This window comes from Miniopterus schreibersii (genome assembly GCF_964146895.1).
Source record: "Miniopterus schreibersii genome assembly, chromosome: X".
Taxonomy (NCBI): Eukaryota; Metazoa; Chordata; class Mammalia; order Chiroptera; family Miniopteridae; genus Miniopterus; species Miniopterus schreibersii.
Window position 1 is genome coordinate 75,674,723 of NC_138104.1, and position 24,865 is coordinate 75,699,587.

General features: G+C 51.2%; 2 protein-coding genes across 19 annotated transcripts in view; both read right to left on the reverse strand.

The window, feature by feature from the left end:
* Positions 1-446: 446 nt before the first annotated feature.
* On the reverse strand, positions 447-20,499 carry UBA1 (ubiquitin like modifier activating enzyme 1). 3 transcript variants are annotated; one of them, XM_081126102.1, is made up of 27 exons: positions 20,284-20,499; positions 19,493-19,600; positions 12,752-12,868; positions 12,557-12,615; positions 12,286-12,454; positions 12,062-12,196; positions 11,037-11,143; positions 10,701-10,791; positions 10,456-10,588; positions 9,859-9,956; positions 9,619-9,765; positions 9,314-9,490; positions 9,089-9,193; positions 8,919-8,999; positions 8,414-8,569; positions 6,822-6,987; positions 6,493-6,689; positions 5,720-5,784; positions 5,286-5,481; positions 4,500-4,574; positions 4,195-4,384; positions 2,676-2,764; positions 2,313-2,405; positions 1,994-2,185; positions 1,100-1,201; positions 899-999; positions 447-757 (listed from the first exon to the last, which is right to left on the reverse strand). In XM_081126102.1, the coding sequence occupies exons 3-27, from the start codon at positions 12,866-12,868 to the stop codon at positions 622-624; spliced, it is 3,177 nt and encodes a 1,058-aa protein (XP_080982228.1). In that variant the 5' UTR covers positions 19,493-19,600; positions 20,284-20,499; the 3' UTR covers positions 447-621. The 3 variants fall into 3 exon arrangements, with proteins under 3 accessions (XP_080982228.1, XP_080982229.1, XP_080982227.1); XM_081126103.1 differs by lacking the exons at positions 19,493-19,600; positions 20,284-20,499 and adding exons at positions 13,016-13,142; positions 17,171-17,378; XM_081126101.1 differs by lacking the exons at positions 19,493-19,600; positions 20,284-20,499 and adding an exon at positions 17,171-17,387.
* Positions 20,500-22,782: 2,283 nt separating this feature from the next.
* The window catches only part of RBM10 (RNA binding motif protein 10), a 28,427-nt gene continuing 26,344 nt past the window's right edge, over positions 22,783-24,865 (reverse strand). For all 16 annotated transcript variants that reach the window (XM_081126252.1, XM_081126248.1, XM_081126257.1 and 13 more), the window contains 7 exons: positions 24,450-24,599; positions 24,289-24,354; positions 24,019-24,207; positions 23,854-23,928; positions 23,419-23,525; positions 23,214-23,343; positions 22,783-23,115 (listed from right to left, as the gene is read on the reverse strand). In XM_081126252.1, the coding sequence (XP_080982378.1) occupies positions 22,990-23,115; positions 23,214-23,343; positions 23,419-23,525; positions 23,854-23,928; positions 24,019-24,207; positions 24,289-24,354; positions 24,450-24,599 (843 nt within the window). In that variant the 3' untranslated portion in view covers positions 22,783-22,989. The remainder of the gene's footprint in view (positions 23,116-23,213; positions 23,344-23,418; positions 23,526-23,853; positions 23,929-24,018; positions 24,208-24,288; positions 24,355-24,449; positions 24,600-24,865) is intronic.

Genomic DNA, 24,865 nt, shown 5'->3' on the forward strand with positions numbered 1-24,865 from the left:
CTAGCCAATCAGCAACCCACAGCTGACTCTCTTCTCCAAGTTAGGAGGCCTTAGGACAGACAGACCAGGTGGGGGGCAAGGGGAAGAGACTGGGAGGGTGGGGCAGCAAAGGGTCCTTTCCTCTACAGGTGTCCTCAGCTAAATACTTTAATAAGCTACTTTGACCCAACATCAACATGGCATGGCAGGGTGTTAGAAGATGGAGAAGGCAGAATTGGAATCCAGATCAAATAAACTGGACCCAGGTACCTGTTGTCTATGGCCTCACTGGTATCTCCATTTCTTCCCAAGCAGGGAGGGCAGGAGGAACAAGGTGACAATTCCCACATTTTCTCTGCCCAGGAAACAGGCAGCTGGAGGGTGGGGCTTAGCCTTTTGGGTTACCACCTGAACCAGACAGCTCCAGGAAGTCCCTTCCTTCCCTGGAACCAGCAGGGCATGCCATGTCTGAGTTAATAACTGTTTATTAGGATTCAAGGTTCTGAACAGGTAGGAAGCAGTGGTAAGAGGGGTTCAGGTGGGGGGATGAGGAGGGAATACCAGGCTTCGCTAGCTGGGCCACTGCCAGAGGTCAAATGGGAACCCTGGGCTGGAAGGGATCTAGAGAAGGGGGGCTTGGGGTCAGCGAATGGTGTATCGTACGTAGGGGACCTCAACATCCTCGCCGCTCTCGTCGTTGCAGCACAGCTCAAGCACCAGTGCCCGCACATGGCGGCCCAGCTTTCGCTTCGACACACGGCTTACGATCTCTGTCATCCTGGGGGCAGAAGAGCAGAGAATCAGAGAGGCAGAATGTGAGAGAGAGGAAGGGCAGGTGGGTGAGGGGAGCCCAGGAAGTGAAGGGTGATGAACAGGAGTAGGATAACTATAAGTTGAGGCTCCCTGCCACCCAACTCACGGCTGATCCAACCGTTCCTTGAGCTTGGCAGCTGGCATGAAGAAGGAGTAGAGCATAGACACGCCCTGGGACAGCATGGTGATCTCCAATTTATGCTCTGTCTGGAGGAGGGAAGGGGGATGGCAGTGTCATGGGGGTGGACATGCCAGTCATATGCACACTCTGCCTCCATGTGGGGAAAGAATGAGGAAGGGGCCTCACCTTAAAGTAGTCAAGGAACTGTTTGAGGGTCATCTCCTCACCATTAGGCTGCAGCCCCTGTACCTCAAAGCGATCCCACAACGTCCACTCTCGGTTATAGTACTGTGGGACAAGAAGCAGGCCAGTGAGATGGGGGCCACCAGAGGGTCTATCCTCATCATTCTCCCCGCTCCACTCATGCAGAGACATGCTAAGCAAGATCACAAGCCTCTTTTGTCCAAAATTCTCTTGTGGCTTCTGCCTCACCCTAAGCACTGAAACCTTACGATGACCGACAAGGCCCTACGTCATTGTAGTCCTACTCTCTTACTCCTCACCTTAGTCACTCTACTTTAGCGACTTCTTTCTCAAACATGCCAGGTAGGCACACTCCCTTCCTCCCAGAAGCCTACAAGGTCTGTCTCTTCAACTCCTCCAAGTATGGACTCAAATGTCATCTTTTCAGCAAGGTCTTTTGTGACCATCTCACATTTAAAATCCCAAACCCATCCCCTTACTACCTAGTACTCTCAAGTCTTCCTTATCCTGCCCTTTTTAGGGGGTTGCTCAATAAATACTTAAGTGAATTAATAAATGAAGCCAGTAAAAGAACTTAGCATAGTAAGCACCTAATAAAGGTTGGTTACTATTATTGTATAGTTATCAACAATTTCCTAGAGCACAACTCAAATGTCCCATCTCTTCTGAGGGCCTCCACAGGTAGAATAAGACCAGTGCTTAGCACATAGAAGGTACTCAATAAATAAGAGTGAATAAACAAACAAGGGGTAGACAAAAGGAGTAGGTACACACTGACAGAAACTCTCACCTGGCAAAAGCCCATTAAGCAAACTAGAGCCAGCTCTACAGAGAAACACCCCACCCACAAGCCTACCTCCCGATGCAGGTCCTCACCTGGTGACGGGGTGCGGGAAGGGGTTCAGAGAAGCCGAAGAAAGGCAGGGCCAAATTGAGGAAACCATTCTTGTAGGAGTCAAGCCGTCGGTGCCCCTGAACTACCTTGTATAGCTCCAGGCACACAAGGCCAACCACAGCTGCTGTGGTTGTGGCGATGGCTGGGATGATCTTCCCTGCAATCAGCTTGCTCTGTGAGGCAGGAGAAATCAACGAAGGTGGTAGTTAAGAAGGAAGAGGCTCCCAGTCTACAGAAGGGATGGAATGAGGGGAACTCAAGCCTGGGAGAGGGTGAAGTGTCAGGTCTAGATCCCCTCACCTTGTGCCGGTCTGCAGCAGGAATGTCATAGTTCTCTGCCCGGAGGTTGGATGCAGCCACAATGAAATCCATATGGAAGTTGGTGTCATCATCCTTTTATGGGTAGGGGAAGGGTGGGAAGATGAGAAGATCAGAGGAGGAGGAGGATGCCTGGCCTTTGGGGACACTGCAATTACCTGCTGGGCTCTCTCAGATCACAAAGGCATGGCTGGGAAAATCTATTTGTTCAGGGTTGCATGGAAAGCCCGTGATCCAATCCCTACAAAGGCCTGGGGCTGCCTCCAGATCCCCAGAGATCTGTTCTGCCCAGCCTATTTGTGCTTAGTCCACCCCCCTTGACTGCCCAGGGTCCCCACCCAGCACCTTCTCAAAGTCGATGGGGTACATCTTGAACCCAGGGAGCTTTTCTGGACTAGGCAATGTGGCCTTGAGCTCCTCTAGACGGCTGTCATCTACAGAAAAGAGAAGATACCAACAGCTCTTTAGATCCCAGGCCAGCGTCCAAGATGAAAACAAAAGCCCAGGTTGGGGCAAAAGGTGTTCAGGTAAAGGATTTGAAAAGGAAAGCCATCCTGAGAGGAGGAACAAGGGGCAGAGGTAAAGCAAGGCAACGGAGCACAAACCTGAAGACCGGGGGGGAGGGGGGCGGCAGGGACGACGACACATCAAGATCTTTAGAGACACTATGGAACTGAAATGATGACACTAGGAGAAAGTGGAGATGGAGAGATCCAGGTGGGAGAGCTGGAGACCTTGGGAAGAATGATGTACAGAGAAGTGGGGAGACATGGAGGAGATGCCGAAGGGGGGATGCAAAAGCTACACAGAAGGGAAGTTGGGGGGAAATATGCAGATATCAATATAGAGGAAAGATACAGAGGGGAAAAGAGAAGACATGAAAAGGGGAGAATAGATGCATATAACAGGTTGAGACAGGTGGGAGGTTTTATATATGTTTTACATATACTACATAGACATACATATATGAGAAGAGGAAGGAAGTATATGGATGAAAAGAAATGAAGGGAGAAGTAAAGGGGGGAAAATATACAGAAAGGAACATGTCAGGGTAGATATTTGGAAAGGAAGATGGGAGGTGATGAGAGACGGAAGACATATGGAGAGTAAGGGGAGTGGAGATGGAAGGGAAATGCAGGGGGAATAACAGCTACAGAAGCATCACCTATGGAGGGAGAGAGATGGAAGGGAAGGGTATGTGGATAAATACATGGACCAACGGTGAGCAAACTAAGGCCCCCATGAGCCAAATTCAGCCTGCCACCTGTTTTATTAACAAAATTTTGTGGGACTAAAGCTACATTCGTTCATTTACATGTACTGTATATTGCTGCTTTTGTGCTTCAGCTGCAGAGATGATAGCTGCAGACACTATATGGCCTGCAAAGCCTAAAAGAATTACTATTTTTACCCCTGAGGGAAAGAGATGGGGTTCTGGGGGGAAGGAAAGCTATATGAAGGGCAATACTAGGGTAAAAACATACACAGAGGGACATGAGGGTAGAAAGATGGAGGCAGATAACAAGGGAGAGAGATGATTGATGGAGATCATACCCCCCCCCAGATAAAGAGATCAAGAAAAAACAGAGAACACTTTTTCTTTCAAGGCAGATATGTACAGAGCGAGAGAGACAAACAGCTAGTTCTCCTGAGGGCTAGAGAGTGGTAAGGGAGAGGGAGTGAGGGAGAGAATTTGCCCTAACCAACCCTCTTCATTTCAGAGGAAGAGAGGCTCAAAGGAAGGTGTGGAGGAAGCCTCAGGCTTGGAGTTACAGAGCAGAGCAAGGGGCAGAGGACTGGTAAGGAGGCTGGGCTGGGGACAAGTGGAGTGGTGACTCCTAGTTGACTGGCCAAAAATCCTCACCAACAGAGGCACTGGCGCTCTGCAGCTCCTGGTCAGAGACGTGGATCTTGACACCAGACTTGGGGGTGAACTCAGGGACCTGAACAGACTGCAAGAGTGCGGCCACAGCAGCTCGGTCCTGAGAGCCTGTCAGCCCGTAGGTCTGGGCAAACAGGTTAGCGGCAGCCATCACGTAGTCCAGATGCAGGGGCTGGGAGAAGGCAGGGCCCAGAAGGGGGAGCACATCAGCCCTCATCTGGGGAGTCTCTGCCTCCTTCTCAACCATCCGCCCACTGACCCTAGAAGATCCCAGGGAGGAGACTTACATTGTTGACATCAAAGGTGAGTGGGTGTGGACAGCGTTTGGGTCCAGACCAGAAGGGAGCTCCTGAGCTTGTGAGCTAAGGGAATAGAGAGATTTTTGAGGAGCAGGACCTGAGAGTGGAGGCCTCTCTAACAATCCTAACTCCTCACCTTGGCCCTGGATAGGCCCTGACTCACTACAGCTGGACACGCACAGAGGGCTGGAGTCAATCATGAAAGACCCAGGCTGCAGGGTTCTGTGGATGGAAGTTCCAATGCCAGGCTGAAGCAGGGAGCTCATTGAGAAAACTACCACCAATTTCTGGGCATTTGCTCTGACCAAGACACACAACCATTCAACTAACTTTTATGGATTGCCAAGCACTGTACAAACTTAATATTAGTAAGTACCAATAAATCCTCACAAAAATCCCCATGAAGTAGATACTTTACTTCACTGAGGAGGAAACTGAGGTGCAGAGAGGTTATGTGACTTGCCTAAGTGCAAATGGAGCTGGGGTTTGAATTCACACTGATTCCTGTGCTCTTAATTCCAAAATTTCTCCCCCATAATCTCCATAGCCCTGGAAGTTGGTATGACTCAGCCCACAGCACAAGGGAAACAAAGTCTCTTGCTCAAAGGAAAAGGGGTGGGGAAAACAAGTCAGGCTTAATCATTCTTCTGAGATCCCCATGCCTTGGTGCACCTGCCACAGCTGGACTAATGACTGAGAGGAGCCACATGGAGGGAGCCCACAGCAGGTTCTTGTTTCAGATTCTGCCCAATAGACCTGGCAAGTGGGCATTACCTGGTCAGGAGGGAAGTTGTGCAGCAGCTGCCGGATGTTGTTAGAGTACTGGGTGTGCCAGTGGTGGCATGCCCAGGTCACGCAGTCGGCCCAGGTCTGTGGGCGCTGCAGCACTAGGCTGCGCTGCAGGGCCTCCAGCACCTCCAAGGGTTGGGTGCCCGCCAGCCGCAAGGTCCGCTCCACAAACTTGGGGTCTCTATCAGGAATTGGAGTGGTCAAAGGGGCAGGATTACATAGCGGCCCTAGGAGTGGGCTCCAGGGCAACCCCACTTTCTCCACGGAAAGCTAGTCCTGACCCCCAGCGGTTTGAAGCCCGAGCATTCACTGATTCATGTGAAGTTTGCCTGATGCTGGGTCTATAGTACTGAGGAAAACAGAGAGGATGCCTTGGCTGGCAGGCAGGGGAAGGGGCAAGGGGGCATTTGGTTACTTACGTGAGGTATTGGTTGACATTTTCTGCTGGCTGCTTGAAGAGGCCTTCGAACTCATCCCGAGCCCACTGTGGACAGAGCAAACGAATTACATGGGGGCAATCACTGACAAAGTGGGTTTCCAGAGACATTACAGAAAGACCATCAGTAAATAAATCAAATACAAAGAACACTGCTCTGGAAGAAGGAAAGTCCCTCAAACACTGCTCCTAACCTTCCCCACTCCCCCACCCCCCACACCTCAATTTAAAAAACCAATGAACTTGACCTTGGCAGTAGTTACAATAGAGAATGTGTGAAGAAAAAAGTTATTCTTAAGCTCTCTGTACCTTACTGATGTTATGCCTCAATAAAAAAAAATTAAAGGTTGAGAGACCTTTTATGTGGAAACACATCCTCCCTTCGCAGAAGCACACTGAAGTATCAGGGAGTGAAGTGTTGTGATGTCCATAACTTACTTCAGCACAAAGAAAAAAATACACAAATCTAAGAAGAAAATGTGGCAAAACAGGAACAACTGTTAAATCTAGGTGATGAGTGGTATTTGAGTATTCACCATATTACTTTTTATACTTGTTTACATGTTGAAAATTTCCCAAAATAAAAAGAAAAAACAAACCATGCTAAAAACCTAGGCTGCTGGATGGGAAGTGAGGGAGAAAGGTTTGGAGAAAAAGCACATCTTGTACTTAGGCTTACAACACCTAAAGGCCAGGAGCCCAGATGCTGAGAGGCAGGATACCCACTCCCTTCCCTCGCCCCCCAAAGCTGATCACCTGCAGGGTGTGCTCGATGGCGTTGGGGAAGTTCTTCAGCGTGCAGATGGGGATGGACTTCTCAGGCGGGTCCTGGCTAGAGCTGTATGACTCTGTCAAGAAGGGGATCACCACCTGCACGTTGCCCTTGGTGCCCAGTGTGCCTGACTCCAGCAGTGGCTTACGGTAGTACACACAGCGGCGGTCCATGTACATTCCTGGGGCGGAGGAAGGGAGGGACATCAGGAGAGGACAGAAACACAGGCACCCTCAAAACACACACACACACACACACACACACACACCCCACCCACCCTCCTCTGCCCTTGACCCGCTGCCTCCAAACTCACGGGCATCCACGTTGTCCAGGGCATTGGCCACGCCATCGAGGTTCTGAAAGAAATCGTCGTCATAGATGCGCTCTGTGTCAGGGCCCACACGGTTCTGGTGGCTTGTCACCCGGATGTGAGGATTCATCTGGAGCACAGCCGCAGCAGCAGTGTCAGACTTTAACTTCTAGCAGGGGCGAGGTGGGGATGGGAAAAAAGAACTCAAGTTACTTGTGCATTCACCCAACCAACCACAGGAGGCTCCCTGGTTTAGCAGGAGACAGTCTGCGACAGCGCCACATGGCTAGAGCTGTGATGAATGTGGCAGGGACTCAGTAGAAAGGGAAGCAGTGACGAGACACTGAATGGAGACAACAGGCCACCCATCTGGTCTTTTGCCTACCCAACATCTACTGTTCTTTCAGGTAATAGCACCCAGGGTTGGGGGTACATTCCCCCAAACAAAACAGGATGTAAGTACACCAACAAGCAGGATCCTCTCAAATCCCCAAGTCAGGTCCTGTCCCTCCTCTGCTGAGAACTCTACCCCAGCACCCACCTCCACTGAGGGTCAAAGGAGCTGGCCCCATTTCCTTTAGCTTGTCTCCTACTGCCCTCCCACCTCTGGATCATGGCCTGGGCACTCATCTTGGCCTGGAGCACTCTTCTACTCCCTCACACCCTTCAGTCTGCAGACCCTTCTTCAACCACTGTTATCAAAACTGCAAACCCATGTTTTGAGCCCACCCAACTTCCCTTGTTTTTGCTATTTCCTTTGCACACCACTTATTACGAACTATAAATGGCATTGTCCCCTACAGAAAGCTTCCCAGCTAGATCCCTGTATAACCCAGCTTCCATTTGTGCAGAGAACAGTGAACCTAGCAGGCATAAAGCACACCCCGAGGACAGGCCTGCTTGCAAGGCTGGCCCTTGGCTGGCACCTGGGAACTTGGATTTTGGGAGGGTTCTCACCATTCCTGACAAGGATGGCTCTCTGTGCCTAGACTACTTGTGCAAACAATGTGGTTTGTGTCCAACACCTACCTTCCTTCTGGAAGTCTGGAACTTGGGTATGTGCCCAGCAGAGTGTGCCTATGTGACCAGCCCACAGTAAAAACCCTGGATGCTGAGTCTCTAATAAGCTTCCCTGGTTGACATTTCACATGCTGCAACTGGCTACTGGGGGGAATTAAGCATGTCCTGTGCAACTCCACTGGGAAAAGAGTCTTAGAAACTTGTGCCTGGTCTCCCAGACTTCACCCCGGTGCCTTTTCCCTTTTCTGATGTTGCTCTGCATCCTTAGCTGGAGAAAATCATAGCTATGAATACAACTTGACTATATGCTGAATCCTGTGAGTTCTTCTAGTGAATCACTAAACTTGGAAGTAGTTCAGTGTCCAACACAATGTCCCAACAGCATTGATAAGACATTAAGGAAAAAAAAAAGATGAAAAATTATAGATACTATGGAAGGGTACTCAATAAATGTTTCTTGAATGAGTGACAGAGAGAAACTAAAGGAAATAAAAAGAAAGGCCTCCTTTCCAGAAAGAATAGGAACAAAAGACAGGAGGAAAGTGAGATGACAAATCCCTCCCTCCTCCACTTACTGTAACATCCCAGGGCCGAAACAGAAACTGTCGGTTCAGATTTGACTTCTCAATGGTGTCCATGTCTGTGACGACAATTTCTCCGCCCTCCCCGCAGCCCAGCCCAATCATGGCAAAGTTCTTGAGCAGCTCACAGCCAATGGCTCCTGCACCCACCTAGGAAACAGCCAAGAGACAGAGCCTGGTTTATGCAGGTTAGCTTAAAGTCACCCATCACTCCTCATTCCCCCTGAAGACAGCAGGAGCCTGGATAAGGGTCTAGTGCCACATACTCAAGTCCCAGGGCTGTAAGAAATAACCAACCAGTCACCTGAGGGAGGCATCACCAGAGGAGGGTTAACAGAAGGCTGCACCAGGCTTTCCCTCAAGATAAAGATAATGGCAAAAGGAATGCGATACAGGTATAAGAACCAAAAGGCCCTCCCTCAGGAGGCAGGAGAACCCAGAATAGGTGGCCACAGGCCAGGGGAGGTGAAGGGAGGAGGTGTTCAAGGGGATCACTCACCAGGAAGTACTTCTGCTTGCCCAGCTTCTCTTGCATGTCGGAGCCAAATACGGCCACCTGCCCATCATAACGGTCCTGACGCTAGGGAATGAGAAGGGAAGAGGGTCAAAGAGGGGGCTTCCCAGAAATGCTCCCCAGTGCTGCCTTCCCTGTGGGCCACACTGACATACCGGGAGGCATTTGTCCTCTGTGAGGGCCTCCTTGTCCTCAGGGAGACACTCCAGGGCATCAAAGTACAGCCACTGCATGATGGGCATAAACTTCCCAGAGCAGGCCTGGAGATTGGGGAAGAGAGGGAAAGTGGTCAGTGGTTAATGGGGGCAAAACAGAAAAATAGCAAGTGATAGAGCCAGGTTGGCCCACCCTCAAGCCTGTCATTCTCCATCTACACCAACCTTCATGACCTCTTGGGCAGCCAGGCCCCCAATGAAGGCATTTATGGGTGCCAAATCCCCAGCAGCTACATATGCCAGCTTGCGGATGAGGTCCTCATCCAGGCTCTCCTGCTGCACTGATGGCAGGGCTCGAGCATTCACAGCCTGGGCTAAGGTCACAAGCTCTGATGCATCCTCCTGGTGGGGCAGAATGAACCAAGAACACACCTATCAGGCCACTGTGGGGAAGGGTGGACAAGTAAAGAGGCACGGTGGGTCTTCAATGCCAAGGTCATCTGCCCTTGCTGGCTCACCCACCCACACACCTCATTGTGGGGCCGAGGAGGCTGGCCATGCTGAGCACAGAACTGGTGAAGGGCCTGGAAGCCAATATGCAGCTGAGCAGGGCGGGAATACTTGGCGAAGTCCGTCATCACAAAGTCGGGCTCTACCAGCGAGGCCAGCAAAGATTTCTGTGGAGGCAGGGCATCAGAACCAGAAGAAAGGAATGGAGAACCTGGAAATGTCCAAAACCACCCCTACAGTTCCCCACCCCCCACACTCACAAAGCAGATCTTCTTAGGTACTTTGACCTGACTGACGATACCGCCACGGATATAATCAGAGAAGTTGGATGTGTCACAGATGCTAAAGGTATAAGGACCTACAGGAGACAGGGAAGCTGTCAGGCTACCTCCCCTCCCCCAAACCCACAGCACCCACAAGATAAGAAAAAATCCATTCCTGACATAGCTCAGACATCAGGAGCCATATCTTCTCCACCCCAGGTTCCACTTGGACATCAGAAGCCATCTCCCTTCTGCTCTAGATCCAGCTCTGAGCCCATGAGATCCCGTGTCCCTGGCCCCGAGTCTACACTGGAAAACATCTCCTGCTTCCTGTCTAAATCAGCTCAGACAAGAGTGGATCATCTGATCTGCTCTGTTCAAATACAAGAGACCTTTCCCCCTCAGTGTAGATACCAGGGACCAATTCTCCCAGGAACAGCTCAGACACAAGACAGCAACCCCCCCCCCCCCATGCCCACCAGCTGTGGTTGGATGCCTGGGGACTATTTCTGGTTCAACTCAGACATCCAGGGTGTGTCTCCCTTCGATCAGAGCCCAGGAACACATCTCCTATCTCCTGATTACCCAGCTTACCCAGGACTTTGATCTCCATGGGTTGACTTCCGTTTAGTTCAACCATGCCCTGTACTTCTGAAAAGGAGACAAAGTCGCCACTCTCAAACCCGTGTCGGGCCTCGTCCAGGCAGGTAACCACACCAGGGTTGTCCTGGTTAAAGAAAGAATGAGTCTTCAGAGGCAAGCTCAGGGTAAAAGGAGCAGGCAAGAAGGCCTACTGCTGCCCATCTGCCTGCTAGGACCCCTGAAGTTGGTCTCCTCACCTTGGTAACCATAGAAACCATAGCACTGAGCGGCTGTTCCCCATTGGAATCAGTGAGGATCATTTCCTCTCCAAAGTCACAGAAGAGTTGCCTGTAGAGGGGGCAACAAGGCTGATGCCTGAGTTCCATGCACGGGGGGACCCCATGTGTCCCTCAAGATGCAGCCAATGCTTGCTGAGCAAATTCAGCCCATCCCTGCTGGGAATCAGATGGTATTCATGCCACATGGGGAGGTGAATACACAGAATCTAAAACCTGGGTAGCTGAGGGCAGTGAGAGCTTGGGGGTTTTGACCTGAGCCTGGTAGGGATTGGGGAAAAGGGCAGGGACACTCACCCAAACAGGCCCCGTGTGTCTGCCACCACCAGCTTGATGCCACGACTGTGACAGAATTCACCCACCAGCAGCTGGTTTTCCAGGGGGGTGTTGGTGAGGACCACCACCTGTGAACAGAGAGGCGGAGGCTCAGCACGGGAATAATGGAGGAAGGTTGGTGCGAGGGTTCAGGGAGTCCTGAGGGCTTTGCTGGTTCAGATCTTTCACAAACACAAAGTATCTACTGTGTATCAGATTCAGAGCCAGTGAAGCTCAGTGAAGAGAAATTGAATCCCTAGGAATCCCTAGACCATGGCAGGCAAGGTAAAGAGGCAGCTGGGAGGAAAGAATCTGGAGAACATCTGACTCATTCATTTGCCAACACCCACTGCTGCCTGCCTACAACCCTGCCATGCCCTGTGAGACACAGAAGAGGTAAGACTGTTCCAGCCAAAGTCTGAGCTCACTCCTACCACACCCACTTGCTCCCAATTCTCAAGATAATGCCTAGTCAGCCACAATTCCTTGGGACTTTGCTCTCTGCCTGAATGCCCACCCTTCCCCACCATGGTGAGCTCCTATCCCTACCTCAGGGTTCGGTGGCAGTGCGCCCTGGCTGTCGGGACACCCCAGGGCAGAATCTCTTTCCCCAACTTTTTATTTAACAAACCACCAGATGGTCCTAATCATATGCCAGCTGCTATTCTAAGTGTTTAGCCTTCACAAACACTCTATGGGGTCAGTTTTACTACTACTCCTGAGTTGACAAACAGGAAAAAGTAAGTCACAGATTAAGTGACCTGCCCGAGGTCATACTAATAGAAGCAGAGACTCATGCTAAGGCAGTCTGGCTCCCATCTGTGCTCTGTCCACATGTTCCCTCCCGAAAAGGTAGGTCCAAGATCTAAATCCTGCCTGCGTCCCCTAGCTGTACTGCCAGCATGAAACCTGGCACGTAGGCCAGTCCATTAAATATTGGACAAATGAACACACACAACATGGGCTCTGAGAGAATTGGGCAGGAGGCTGGGCTGTGCCCGAGGTACCTGGAAGCCACTAAGGAAGTCCTCAACGAGGGGGCCAGTGTAGGCACTGACAGGCACGTAGCTGTTAAGCTCAGCGAGGCGGGGCTGGGAAACCTCAGCCCGGTTTTTACCAATGTCCTCCTCCCGCAGGTAGAACTGCAAAATAGAGTAGGAGATGAAGTGAAGTGGCTACGGAGCCTGAGGGACTGGTGTCTTGGCAGGGAAGACGGGTCGGGAAGAGGTACCTGGGAGGAGAGGTCAGCCCACTGGGCAGTGCCTTCATCATGTAGGGTGACAGCCTTGACCCCACCAAGGATGATGTTTTTGGCAATCTCCACGCCCAGTCCCCGCAGGCCTGATACCAGTACGCTGGATGTCTGGAGTCGTTTCATTGCCTCATGGCCCAACACGTATCTGCCAGGTTAGGGGGCATGCCAGATCAGGACCTGGCCCTCCTGACCATATCCTCTCAGAGCCCCACTTCCCACCTCTCCACCCGACCTCAGCCTCACTTACAGCTGCCGGGAGTAAAGGCCTTCATCTATGTCTGCTTCATTGCCGTTCTTTGCCATTCCCTAGGGATGGAGGGGAAGAACAGGTTCAAGGAGACATGTGGAGTAGGGTGTGGACAGATGGACAGTGATACAAAGGATATTCCCAACCACCACCCCAACCACCCCGCCTGCCAGTTTCCAGAAAGAAGACACTTACGTTGGTTGGCACAGAGGACACTTCGGACAACACAGAGTGGGCAGGGGAACAGTTAGAACCCGGCTTTGGATCAGGCCCGGACACGCGACGTTTCTTGGACAGCGGCGAGCTGGACATCTGGAGGAAAAAAAGTAGGTCAGGTAGGCCTGGGGAATGTGGATGTTTCTGTTGGTTAGTGGAGAGTGTGGGGGAAGGGAAAACTTAAGGGCTAGTATCCCCATTTTACAGAAGAGGAGACAGGTACATAGAGGTGAGGTGACTTGCCCAGGGTCACACAGCTGTCAGAGCTAAGCTCTGAACCCAGGTGGTCTGGCTTGCAATCCATGCTGCTGACCACCAGGCCATTTCGCCTTTCTCCCCAGCCCAGCATAATGAGGGAGAGACTTCAATCCTGTAGGGTGAAAGGAGTGACAAGAAGAATGTACTTGTGGGGAAGTCAGAGGAGGGATGGAGATTTAGGTCAGCCTGCCACTCCTTAACAGATCTCATTTAACCACTATGAGCTCAGTTCCCTCACCTGTAAAATTAGGGTGATAATACCACTTATCTACCCCATGGAGTTGTTGAGATAGAACATAGACCATAGAGCCTGGCACAGAGCAGGTGGGCAAAAATGAGTAGCCATTCTCCTCTCCCTTAACCCCAGTGACAGGGGTTCGGGAAGGAAAAGCGGCTTGGACATCCATCAGGGTGGCATGATAGCAGAGAATCCAGTCCCCAGAGGGGCTCAGGGAGGATGTTTTACAAAGCCCAAACTCCACCCCTTCCTCCCACCCCAGCTCTGGGAGACACTCAGGCCAATAAGAGGTGGCAGGGAGAGAGAAGACACACACCTCCCAAGCCCTATCTGCACGTGGAGTCCCTTAAGCAGGTTAACAATGATGATGTGTTATTAGAGTCCTCCCTGGGCTAGACATCATACTAAGTACTTTTATGCGCCTTCCCTCACTTTGTTCTCAGGGCACCCCCATGGAGTTGGGACTACTATCAATAACATTCCCCAACTCACACTGAAGGGGGAAAAAAATCACTTAAGGACGTGTGGTGACTCGACTGAGGTTCCCACAGAGAGTAACCAATCTGGACCCAGACCAAGATCTGCTGTGCCTGAAGCCCAGGCTGCCTCCCAGTGTGATCAGGTGTCATCCTCTCAATGGTCGTGACCCTGCAAGACAAGGTTGAGCATCCTTGCCAGACAAATGGGAAAACCTGAGCTTAAAGGGCAAGGTAACTTGCCAAGTGTCACACACTAGGTCCCAGAGACAGAACAATACAGACTGCTGTGGAAGTGAAATCTGGGGATGGGGGCGGTGACTGGATCCAGACACTGGAGAATCATTTTCCCTCGCTTCTATGGCTCCTCTAAGCCTCTGTTCTACACTGAGCCTGTTCTAACACACCCAATCACACTGAGTACAACCACTGTACCTAAGATTCCATCTTGGCACCTGTCACACTCTAGCACTAAGCAAGATGACAGGAGCTCCCTGCTATCTATCCAGGACTTACTGCCTGTTAGTCAAAGAGCAAAGGGCTTTGCCTAATCCTAACGATGCCCATGGACCTAATAACCTTATGCCCAAATCACAAAGAAAACAAAGGCCCAAGAACTCCAGTCACTTGCCCAGAGCTTTCGGGACTGCTTGCCAAATGCTTCGTAGGGGAATAGTCAGGACCCGGCCCAGGGCACAGGACCCAGTGCTAAGGGATGAGGGGTAAGGGAGAGCCTAGGAGGCAGGAGGCAGGAGGCAGGCTAGGGCCCAAGTCAGCCAGCTTTATTACTAGGAATGCTAAGAACCAACCAACGTAGGACGCTTGGTGAATTAGAGAGACAAAGGCAAATCATATTTTTCCATTTACTGACTCTCTGACCTGGGAAGGGATCTCATTTCCTCTGAGTCCCATTTCCTCCAAAAGCGGGGACAAATGGAAATATTCTCAAGAGGCTGCTGGGAAGGTAAAAAAATCAAGGTCTGTGGGCAGAACTCAGTGATGTGAGGACATAAGTAAGCTCCTCCCTTGGCACATGCAGTGGCCTGCATTACTTTATCTCCTTGCCTTGCCACTGGTTTGCTTGCTTGGGACACACCATTTCCCAGCTCCCTAAATCAGATATGATCCAGGACCAGAAATATCTTTAATATCTTCACCTTCTACCTCTGGACCCCTAGTGCTGGCAGTAGGGTCTGAGCAGGTTTTGGCTGATTGTTCTAGAGTGAATTTCAACTGCAGAGGTTTGGAACAGGCCAGTCTCAAAGCAAGCAGAAGGGGTTTGGGGCAGAAACCCCAGAGAGGAGCTAAAGATCCCCCACCTCCAGCACAAAACTGATATCCTTTCTCCCTCAACATATGCTCAGACCCCAATCAGGATGCAAATACTATCAACTGTTCAGCAAAGCTGAACTGGGGGCTCAGTTTCAGAACTTGCCTGAGGTCTCCAAACTGGTGATTTTGAAGCCTGAACATTCTCTACCACTCAAATCAGAGGTTTGAGGTAGGAGTCCTGGAGCAGGTTTGAGAGAGGGCAGGCACAGGGTCAGGTTATTAGGATGGAGAACCTAGGGCACAGGATGCTGGGGCCTGTTAAGCCTCCTAGGAGGGATTAACTGAGAAGTCCCTAGGAACATAAAAGAGAGGAGTCAGGAGGTAGTTGTCTGAGTCCAGGGAGGCTCAGAGGGAGGTGGGAAAGGGGATGTTTGAAGCCCTGGGGGCCAAGTGGGGCAGGCCAAGCAAGGTAGCTAAAACTCAAATTTTTGGAAAGGGATCTTTTGGGAAGGGCCGAGAAATTACACCCGAGGTCCCCAGATGCTGCAAGGAGGCAGGACAGTTGCTGGGCCCTGTAGAAGCACAAGGGGAATGGGTGGGGGATTCTGGGGCCAAAAGAGGCTGCAGGAAAATGCTGGGGTCTGGGAGGAGAGGTGTTCTCCATTGTGAGGATGCTGGGGCACTGAGGTTCTCTTGGGGTCAGGCTGAGAGAAATCTTTGATCAAAAATAGGGACTTGCAAAGAAAAGAAAAAAAAAACTAGGGACGTCCAGGGGAAAGGTGTCTCTGACATCTATGCCAGAGTCCCAGGAGGCTATGAGGGTGGATGCTGAGGCCCAGGGTGGGGCTGGGGAGGGATTTCTACTGGAGCACAAAGGCCTTGTTTTGATCTCATTGGTATAGGGGCTTGGGACCGCAGCTTCTCTGAGAGGGTAGAAAGGGGAGGCTAAGCCCAAACAGTTCTGGGCCTAAAAAGTTCAGTAAGCAGATACTAGCTAGGTCACCAAGTGGGGTAGGGTTTCTTTGATCAATTATGTGGGATCCTATGGAGGCTTGGAGAGTAGAGGCTGAGGAGTGGGGTTTTCTACTCTGATGGAGGACAACTGGGACTGCTGGTGGAAGGGACATCTGACAATGATGTTGGGGTCCTATGAAGCTGACAACAAAAGCTGAGGGTCTCTGACCAAAGATAATGTAGACCTTGAAAGGCTCTGAGGGTAGATTCTGAAGCCTGATGTGAGGTTAAGGAATCTGTGAGAGAAGCTGGAACCCTGGTTGGTTTCTGAAGGCAAAGGTTGAGTGAAGGGTGGGGTTTGAGAGACAAGTCTCTGATAGAGGGGGATAGGAGCCAAAAGGGTCTGCAAGGGCAGATGCTGGCAGGGGCATCTCTGATGGATGATTATGTGTCCAAACAGTTCCTCTCTGGTACATGGTCCCCTGGGAGGCTTTGAGGGAAGATACTGGGGGTTAGGTGTATCTGATGGGGGAGATGCTGAGGCCTGCAAAGGGGTAGTCTCTGAAAAGAATACTGGGACCATAAAAAAAAGGCATTCCTTTATAGTAGAGACAGTCTCTAGGGGCAGATTCTAGAAACTGAAAGGCGTCTATAAAGGTAAACGCTGAAGGGATCCTCTGAATAGAAGTGCTGAACCCAGAGTATTTCTCATGGAAGATGCTAGGGCGAGGGTGGGGTTGGGAGATCTGAGATGTGGAAGAGGGGTCTCTGACATGGAGGCCAGAGTCAAATAGCCTTTCACAGGGTCTAGTCCCCTTGGAAGCTGAGGGCAGATTGTGTGTGTGTGTGTGTGTGTGTGTGTGTGTGTGTGTGTGGTGGGGTGTCTGAAGGAAGATGCTAGATTAGTCTCAGAAATGAAAGCCTATGAACCCTCCCTCCCCAGGGTCTGGCCCATCTTGGAAGCTGCGAGGGCAAATAATGAGGGACTAGGGGTGTACGAAGGGAGATTCTAGAGAAGGTCTTTAATAGTTGGCTGGTCTCTGACAGGAAATGGCCCCGCCCCAAGATCTGCACCCCCCCCATCCCCAGCGTCCCAATCAGCACGGCCCGCCCCAACATCAGCCTGGCCCAGCGCCGGCCCTGTCCCCTCCAATGCATCCCGAGACCCCAGCCAAGGCGCTGAGAACAGCCGTTCGTTACCAATGCCGGTTCCCCGGGTCGCGCCGCCGCCAACTCCTCTAGGAGCCGAAGCCAAGCTCGGCCGCCACCCTCCTCCTTCTCCTCCTCCCTGCCGTCTGGGCCGCTAGGAATTGCCGCCGCCTGAGCCGCCTTCTCCTCCCCTGGCTGTAGTGGTTGCGCTCGTCCCTGCCACCTCCTTTAACTCAGCAGCCGACACAAGATGGCGGCCACTGAGCGCGAGGCCGGAACAAAACCTTGGGCCCCACCTCCAGGAACCCGGATGCAAGCAGACCGCGCCCATTTTGGTCCCTTCTCCTCTGTGACTCATTCGAAGAGGAACAGCTCCACCTGGTGGCTACCACGGCACTAAACTAGGAAAACAGGTATGAAAACAGGTAAAACAGGCCACGCCCCATTGAACCTGAATAATAAACAGTGCTGCAGCCAGGCTGCCATGGAAACCAAGAAAAGGCATCTAGTCCACACTTCCTGATCATGAATTATGCATAAGGCCAGGTGGTTGGCTGAAACCACCGGCAACCAGAAAGCCAATGTTAAAATATGGAAGCCACACCCCACTGTTCATGAATAATTAATTATCTTGCAGCAGCCCGGAAGCCAAGGAGACCAAGGCCACATCCTTCATGAATAATGCACGAATCTCAGTGGGCTGGAACAAAAGGGACAGGTCAGCCTATTGCTTCATCTAATACCCTGTAAGCAGGGAAATAGGGCTACTAAGAGGAAAACACGTTGTCGCTCCTGCTCATGAATAATAAATAACAATGCTGCAGCAGCTCAGCCTGGAAGCTCAGGGAGGTCAAGAAAGGTCCCACACTTATTATGAATTATGCATAAGGCTGGACAGACAGCCCTGCCCAGCAAGTAGGAATTAGGTACTCCAGCATGGGAACATGGCCACTCCTTCCTGTTCATGAATAATTAAAGACCATGTCAAAGAGCCGAAGGGGAAACCCAGGGGAAGTGTAGTTGCTTCCTCCCCACCCCTGACTAACTGCTCATGAACCAGGGCTGCCTTGGTCTGGTCCAACCAAATCCAGACTCACTGCATGCCTTTGACAGGTGCCTCAGTTTCCACAGCTGTAAAATGGGGACAGTAATCTACCTCATAAAAGCAATATGCATTATCAAAATCAGAGAATATGAATTATGGAATGAGTTCACGGCAGTGCTGGCACAGAACACTGATAAATTTTTAAATATATATTAATACAAAGGTAATATGTAAATATAAAATTAGTTGTGGGTGAGTGAGGGTATACCCAGCCACTAGAGAAACCCCCAACTTGGGGCATTATTTTTAAAATAATGACTTAAACACCCTCCCAGAAGGACATTGGAATGCTAAGGCCACCAATGTCCATTTAATAGGTAGGAGAGACTAGAGATCACCAGAGATAAACCCCAAGCACACAATAAGAACTCAACACTGTGGAATAACAATAGATCCCATTAATAGAGATGGTGGCTCCTGTGGTGTTTCCTTTCTGTGCATAGTACCACTGATCAAGAAATAGGTTCCTTCTTGTCCTTCAGGTTCCAGCTGAAAGGTGACCTTAGAGAATTCTTAAACCCTCACAAAAATCACTCCCACCCACTGATGACTAGCTGTGTGACTTGGGGCCAGACACTTCACTTATCTGGGCCACTGTTTCACCACCCATAAAATGAGAATAGCAACCTACCTTGTCATGGAGTTTAAAATGAGTAAATATGTAGAAAAGGCTTAGAACAGTGCCTGGCACATAGTGCTATATAACTAACATTAGTAGTAGTACCATTAAATTGGGGGGAGATGGGGGATTATAGCATTTGATTAAAACTACAGACTGGAACTAGACTGGCTAGGTTTGAATGCTGGCTCAGCCACTCACTGACTGTAACTATAGGCAAATTACTTACCCTCCTGGTGTCCGTTCCCTCATCTATAAAATGGGATAATAATAAGCTGCTTCCTAGGACTGTTGTGGGGATGAAATGGGCTAATAAAGTGCTAAATGCATGTAAACTAATCTGATCATCATTTTGCCTATACCCATTTTTCAGACTCACAGAAAGATTTGCCAAAGATCACACAGCTGGCAGGGATCAATGGGATTTGAATTTAGAGCCTTTGTGCATAATCTGAGATCACTGGGTTTAATGAACCATGCCTGAGGCCTGGAGGCCCCCATCCCTTCCCTAGAGGGAACGTTTAAATCCTGAAGCCTATAAGGGAAAGCTAACAGTGGGTCATGCAGATGAAGCCGTGAAAGCTACGCCCCTCATGAATTATGCACAACGCCCCTAGAAAAAGCTACAGAAAACTCGGATGCTACTCACCTTTACGATTAATCAATGAGTTCTAGTTTGCTAGACAGGCTGTAGAACGCCCCTTCAGCATGCTGATCCGCCCCTCTTGAATAATTCACAAGCCATACTTCCAGCGGACTAGGTGCAAAAGAGGCAAAAATGGACTTCCTCACAGCCCCACCTCCTCATGAATAATGGATAAAGTCGCTGCTAGGGAAGGCTCGGTGGCACCCGGTCCCCTCAGGAAGCGCCTAGGGCTCCAGCGCCCCGTCCACGGTATGGGTTAGGGGCTCCTCTCCCTACCAACTTGTGGGCCCCGACATCTCCAGTTTCTCCGCCCCGGGTACCCAAGCAGAGGGGGACCGCACCATAGAACCAGAGGTTACAAAGGCCACATATACCCTTACAATGCCACGTTGATCCTGAACATTCCCACAGTCACCAGGACCTCTCCTGAAACAAGCCGTTCCAAAATTTCGCCTTGACTTCAGGAACCTCAAACTTCGCCTAACACCTTAGGGAGCACCCCAAAACCTGCCCCAAGAACAGAGTACTCATACATGGACCCTAAGGGTCTCCTCAAACATCCCCTTAAACTCTGTCTCTGAGGGGTATATAAATCCTGCCTCCGAGGGATACTCCCTAAAACAGATTCCCACATCCCACTCCGAGTCCCCAAAGGCCACTTCCTAAGGGTCCCTCTCAAAACAGCCGCCCCGGGCCCAGAGCCTCTAAATATGCCCATTGGGGGTAATACTCCGAAACTGAGACCCCTCCCTCAAATGCTGTCCAGGCGCTTGGGGACACGTGCCCCAACTCACCCCCTGCGTCAAGCGGAAGCCTCGCCTTCCTGCTGGAGATGAGCCGACGCCACGGGGCAACGGAAGATTAAACCAGCTCCTCCGTCGCACAAGAAGAGCCAGAGTTTGCGCGGAGCTCGAAAGCGCGGGGTCTGGAGTGCCTCGGTTGGAACGTACCACAGACGCTTAACTAGAGGGGCGTCTGCCTCTGCTCCCGTGCCAACGGGGGCCCGTGTCAGACCCAAACACCCCTACGGGTTGTGGTCCTTCCCGAAAGCGCGAGGCATGCTGGGGGTAGTAGTCCGGCTCGACCGGTGTTTGGTGCACGTGGTGAGCATCCGCGGCCAGGGTTTTGGAAAAAGTAAACCTGGGCTGTGGAATTGCGGGAGTGGTGCTTTGGCAGGGTGGGAAAAGGCAGCGGAACACTCTTCCATCAGACCTCTCCCTTCTTATTTATCCTTTCCTTCACCTCAGAGAGACCTGCCCTGATACCCCATGAAGTCAGGAATTGCCTCTCGGAGAAGGCGGCATGTGAAAAGTGAGGAAGCCAGCCACGTGTAGCATGGAGGAAACAATTCCGGACAGGGAAACCATTCCGGACAGAGGGGACATTAGGTGCAGAGCCCTGAGGTTAGAAGTTCTTGGCATGTTTGAGGAAGAGCACGGAAGTCTGTAGCTGGAGAGGTGTGAGGAAGGGAGAGCACTGTGAGATAAGATGGAGGACATGTCAAGAAGGCATTGTAAGCCAGAGATGTTTGGTTTTTATTCTAAGATCCATGGAGAGTTGCAAAAAGGGTTTTGATCAAGGCAGTCACATTATATATGTGTGGTGAGAGAACAAACTAAGGAGAAAGGCAGAAAAAACGGTGGAAAAGCTACTGCGAGTCCAAGAAGTGAGGAGGGGATCAGACTAAGATGGCGAAAGTGGCGGAAGTGAGGAGGGAGCACTCTAGTCAAGATACGGAACCTGCCCTGGCTGGTGGCTCAGTTGATTGGAGCATCCTCCCCTACACCAAAAGGTTGCGGGGTTGATTCCCAGTAAAGGCACATGCCAAGGTTGCAGCAGGTTCAATCCCCAGTTGGGGCGCTAAGCAACTGATGGATGTTTCTCCCTCACATGGTTCTTTCTTTCTCTCCCCCCCCCCTAAAATCAATACAAACATATCCTCTGGTTAGGATTAAAAAAATAAAGAAAAAAATATATGGAACTTTTTCATTACTCCAGAAAGCTACCTTTCCAGTGAATAACACCCTCTCCACCTCCATCCTACTCTGACTGCTGTCACCATAAATGTGTTCCATGTGATTGAAAACTCCACAGAAATGTAGATTCAGTCTACGATGTTTTTGTCTTTTCCCCCCTCAACATGTTTGTGAGGTTCAATCATGAAGTTTGTATCAGTATTTTGTTCATTTTTATTGCTGAGTTGTATTCCATTACAGTGGTACCTCGGTTTTCAAAGGTCTCTGTTGAGGAACATTTCAGGTTATGAACACTGTAAACCCGGAAATGCTTGGGTTTTTAAACACGCCTCAGAAGTCGAACATGCCACACAGCTTCCGCTGAGGGCAAGATCCTGAGGCCTAGCTGTTGGCTGTTGATCCCTTGGTTTTCGAAAGTTTCAGAACTTGGTCTTCTGGAATGGATCACATTCAAAAACCAAGGAACCAGTGTACATGAATAGACTATAATTTTCCCCATTCTCCTCTTGCTGGATGTTTGGGTTATTACCAGTCTTTGGCTATTATGAATACAGCTGCTACGAATACATATATGAGTCCTTTTGTTGACATGTTTGCATTTACTTGGGGTAAATATCTAAGAATGGAAATGCTAAATCATAAGGTAAGTGTATGCTTACCTTTATATGAAACAGCCAAAGTTTTCCAGAGTGGTTGTGCCATTTACTACTGCTGGCCATATATGAGGACTCCTTGTTGGGGCCCTATGGTAACAGCCCTGGAGGATGGGGACAAGGATGGATCCAAATGGTACTAGTGGGCATCCCTGGGGCCTGGGATTGGCAGGCCAAGCTGCTCTCTCTCCACCCCTTGGGGTCATCAGTCCCCCGAGGGCACAGGGCCTACTGGTGCCAGATTGCTTACTGTCACCTACTTAGAGATGCCCTAGGGCATTGTCCGCAGACCCAGGGAGAGCCAAGTGCTATTTAGTTTTGCCATTTTAGAACAAATGCCCTGCGGGGTGGCAAGGCCAGGGGATAGGGTATTCAAAATCCTGGTTCTGACCCAGGGGGACTTCAAGCCCGATGGTGCCCTGGTGGTGCTGGATTTCCTAGCATAGCATGACTTTCTGGCCCTGACAATGGTGAAAGGCTGTGACCAGAATCTTGTGGGTTGGGGCACAGGCCAGAACTCCATGTTCTGCCTGCCCCCCAGCCCCCACCGAGCTGGTAGTTACCATGAACCAGACACTGTGAATGCCACCACTGCCACCCACCTCAGCCCCTTCTCTGTGTGGGCCACAATGCTGGGACATGAGAAACAGACATGCAAGCTGTGGACTTTTCAGCTTTTATTATAAAAAGAACATGATCCTAGCCCAATTTTCCAGCAAGTCACCAACTCAAAGTCTGACTTGGTCAGGGCCTGTCTGGCTGGGGACTGGGCTAATGGACAGGTGCAGGGCCCTGCGCAGACCACTAAACATTTCATTCTCCCCTGCCCGGGCTGGACATGAACAGATGTGGAAGTAGCTCTCGCAGGTCCTCACTGGGCCTCATTGAAGCGGGTCACCATTGTCTTGTGCAGTGTTTCCTTGTAGGACTCGGTTGAGGTGACCCCATAGGAGCTGCCTCGGGCACCCAAGCCGGAGCCCCGCACCCGTGTCTGGGCCTGTGTGAGGAAGGCAGGCTCTGTCAGGGGGGATGGGAGCAAGGCAGGGCTGCAGCAGAGAGAACTGGAGGATGGGGATAGGATCATGGGAGACTCACCTCAATGGGTGTCACAATGCCCTGTTTCTTGCGGCCCAGGCCACTGCCCTCTTTCCAGCCCATGGCCTGAAGCATGCGACTGCCAATGTTGTCACTGCCCAGACCATCCCGCGTGGGCTGCTCAAAGTCTCTGCAGGAGAAAGTAGTACAGCATGAGTAACTGGCCTACTGGCCCCAGGCCCCCCACCTGGTCCTGGGCACTCACACAGAGGCTGCAGACATGCCACCATACTTCCTCCTCTTGGGCTCTGGTGGCTCAGGGATGCCGTACTTCTCTCTACGTTCAGCTGCACGGTCCCGGTACTTCATTTGCTGAAAGTTTGTGTGTGAGAGAGAACGGGGGAGCTGGTCACTATTGGTAGGATATATGGACATAGATGGGGGGGGGGGAAATCCCATGGGAGCTGGATCTGTCTAACAGGTATGAGGTTAGACAGATCTAGGTTAGTCAAGCAGGATATTGTGGGTGTGAGCAACCAGCATGGGAGAACTAGGAAAAAGCCTCACAGGGACAGGACATGAGATAGCTGATGGCAGCCAGGCTGTACTCAGCTAAGGAACTTGAGCACCAGCTGCCTGAGGGGACATACACTTGGCAAGGGACAGAGGGGATGGAGCCTGGGAGTGGGTCGCATCTCACCTCCATGTCATTCTTCTCAAGTGCTTCTAGTTCATTTTCTGACAGGTGGGCTCGCCGGTGAATCTCAAGGTTTTGCTGCAAAAGGACAGAAGGAGTGAAGCAGCTGGACTGGGCTGGGCTGGGCCAGGCCAGACCAAGTTTCCCTGCCAAGCCTCCCTCAGTCACCTTGTGAAGCCCAGAGAGCTGCTGGTGCCTGATGAGCGCCTCCTTGCTGGGGAACTGGCGCCGGCAGAGCAGACAGGCCAGCTTCTGCCAGTCAGTGAGCTTCTCTTCCCGCTCTGGGCCCCCTCGCTCCTGCTCTTCCTCACTGTCACTCTCCCCACTGTAAGCTGCCACCAACCCTCGAGGTGGGCTCTGTAGAAGGTGGGAGGGGATGGGAGGTCAGGCCTGGCAAGATCAGAGCCACCTCGCCCTCTTTCTGCCCTGGGCACTCACTGGGCGGTCATCGCTGGCCAGTTTTGGGAGATCCATGCTGGTGTGCTGTCTCTCAGCTAGTGCTCCCTGAGGTGGAGGGACACAAATTCAGGGATTCCATATTGGCACTGGAGGGATGACAAGATGGGGGTGAGGGGTGTGGATGGGTGGCCATAACACACCTTCTTCTCCAGGATGGCGTAACCGGCATCTGCAGTGGCTGACTCCCGCCTTTCATCATCTCGCAGGGAGCTGATGGGCTGGAAGCTATTTTTGAAGTTTTCTTTTTGCTTGTTGAGACTGCGGGCCCAGCGTTCCATGTCCTTGGCAATCTAGGGGTGATGGTGGGATGAGGCTCTCAGAAACCCACCAACTCCATCTACTGCCCACTGCCCCTGAAGCAGCCTGCCCCATCCTGCCCTGCACCTCAAGCAGAGGGTAAGAGAGGCGGTGGTGAAAGTTCCCATTTCTCTGTCATATTGTCATCAAGCCCCTCTCTGGCTGTGCCCCCATTCTCCTGACAGGCACCTACACTATTATGTTCCCAGTGTGTGTTCATTTCATCATTCTAAAATGCATAGGATGGTTGTGTCTATAA

What these genes read in the sequence shown, in the direction of transcription:
- UBA1 (XM_081126102.1), bottom strand. Translation starts at nt 12,868, where the DNA reads ATGTCCAGCTCGCCGCTGTCCAAGAAACGTCGCGTGTCCGGGCCTGAT. An exon ending in CAGAGGACAAATGCCTCCCG is followed by an intron (nt 9,000 to 9,088) that starts GTATGTCAGTGT and finishes CTCATTCCCTAG; the next exon opens with CGTCAGGACCGTTATGATGG. An exon ending in CCTGGACAACGTGGATGCCC is followed by an intron (nt 6,690 to 6,821) that starts GTGAGTTTGGAG and finishes CCTCCGCCCCAG; the next exon opens with GAATGTACATGGACCGCCGC.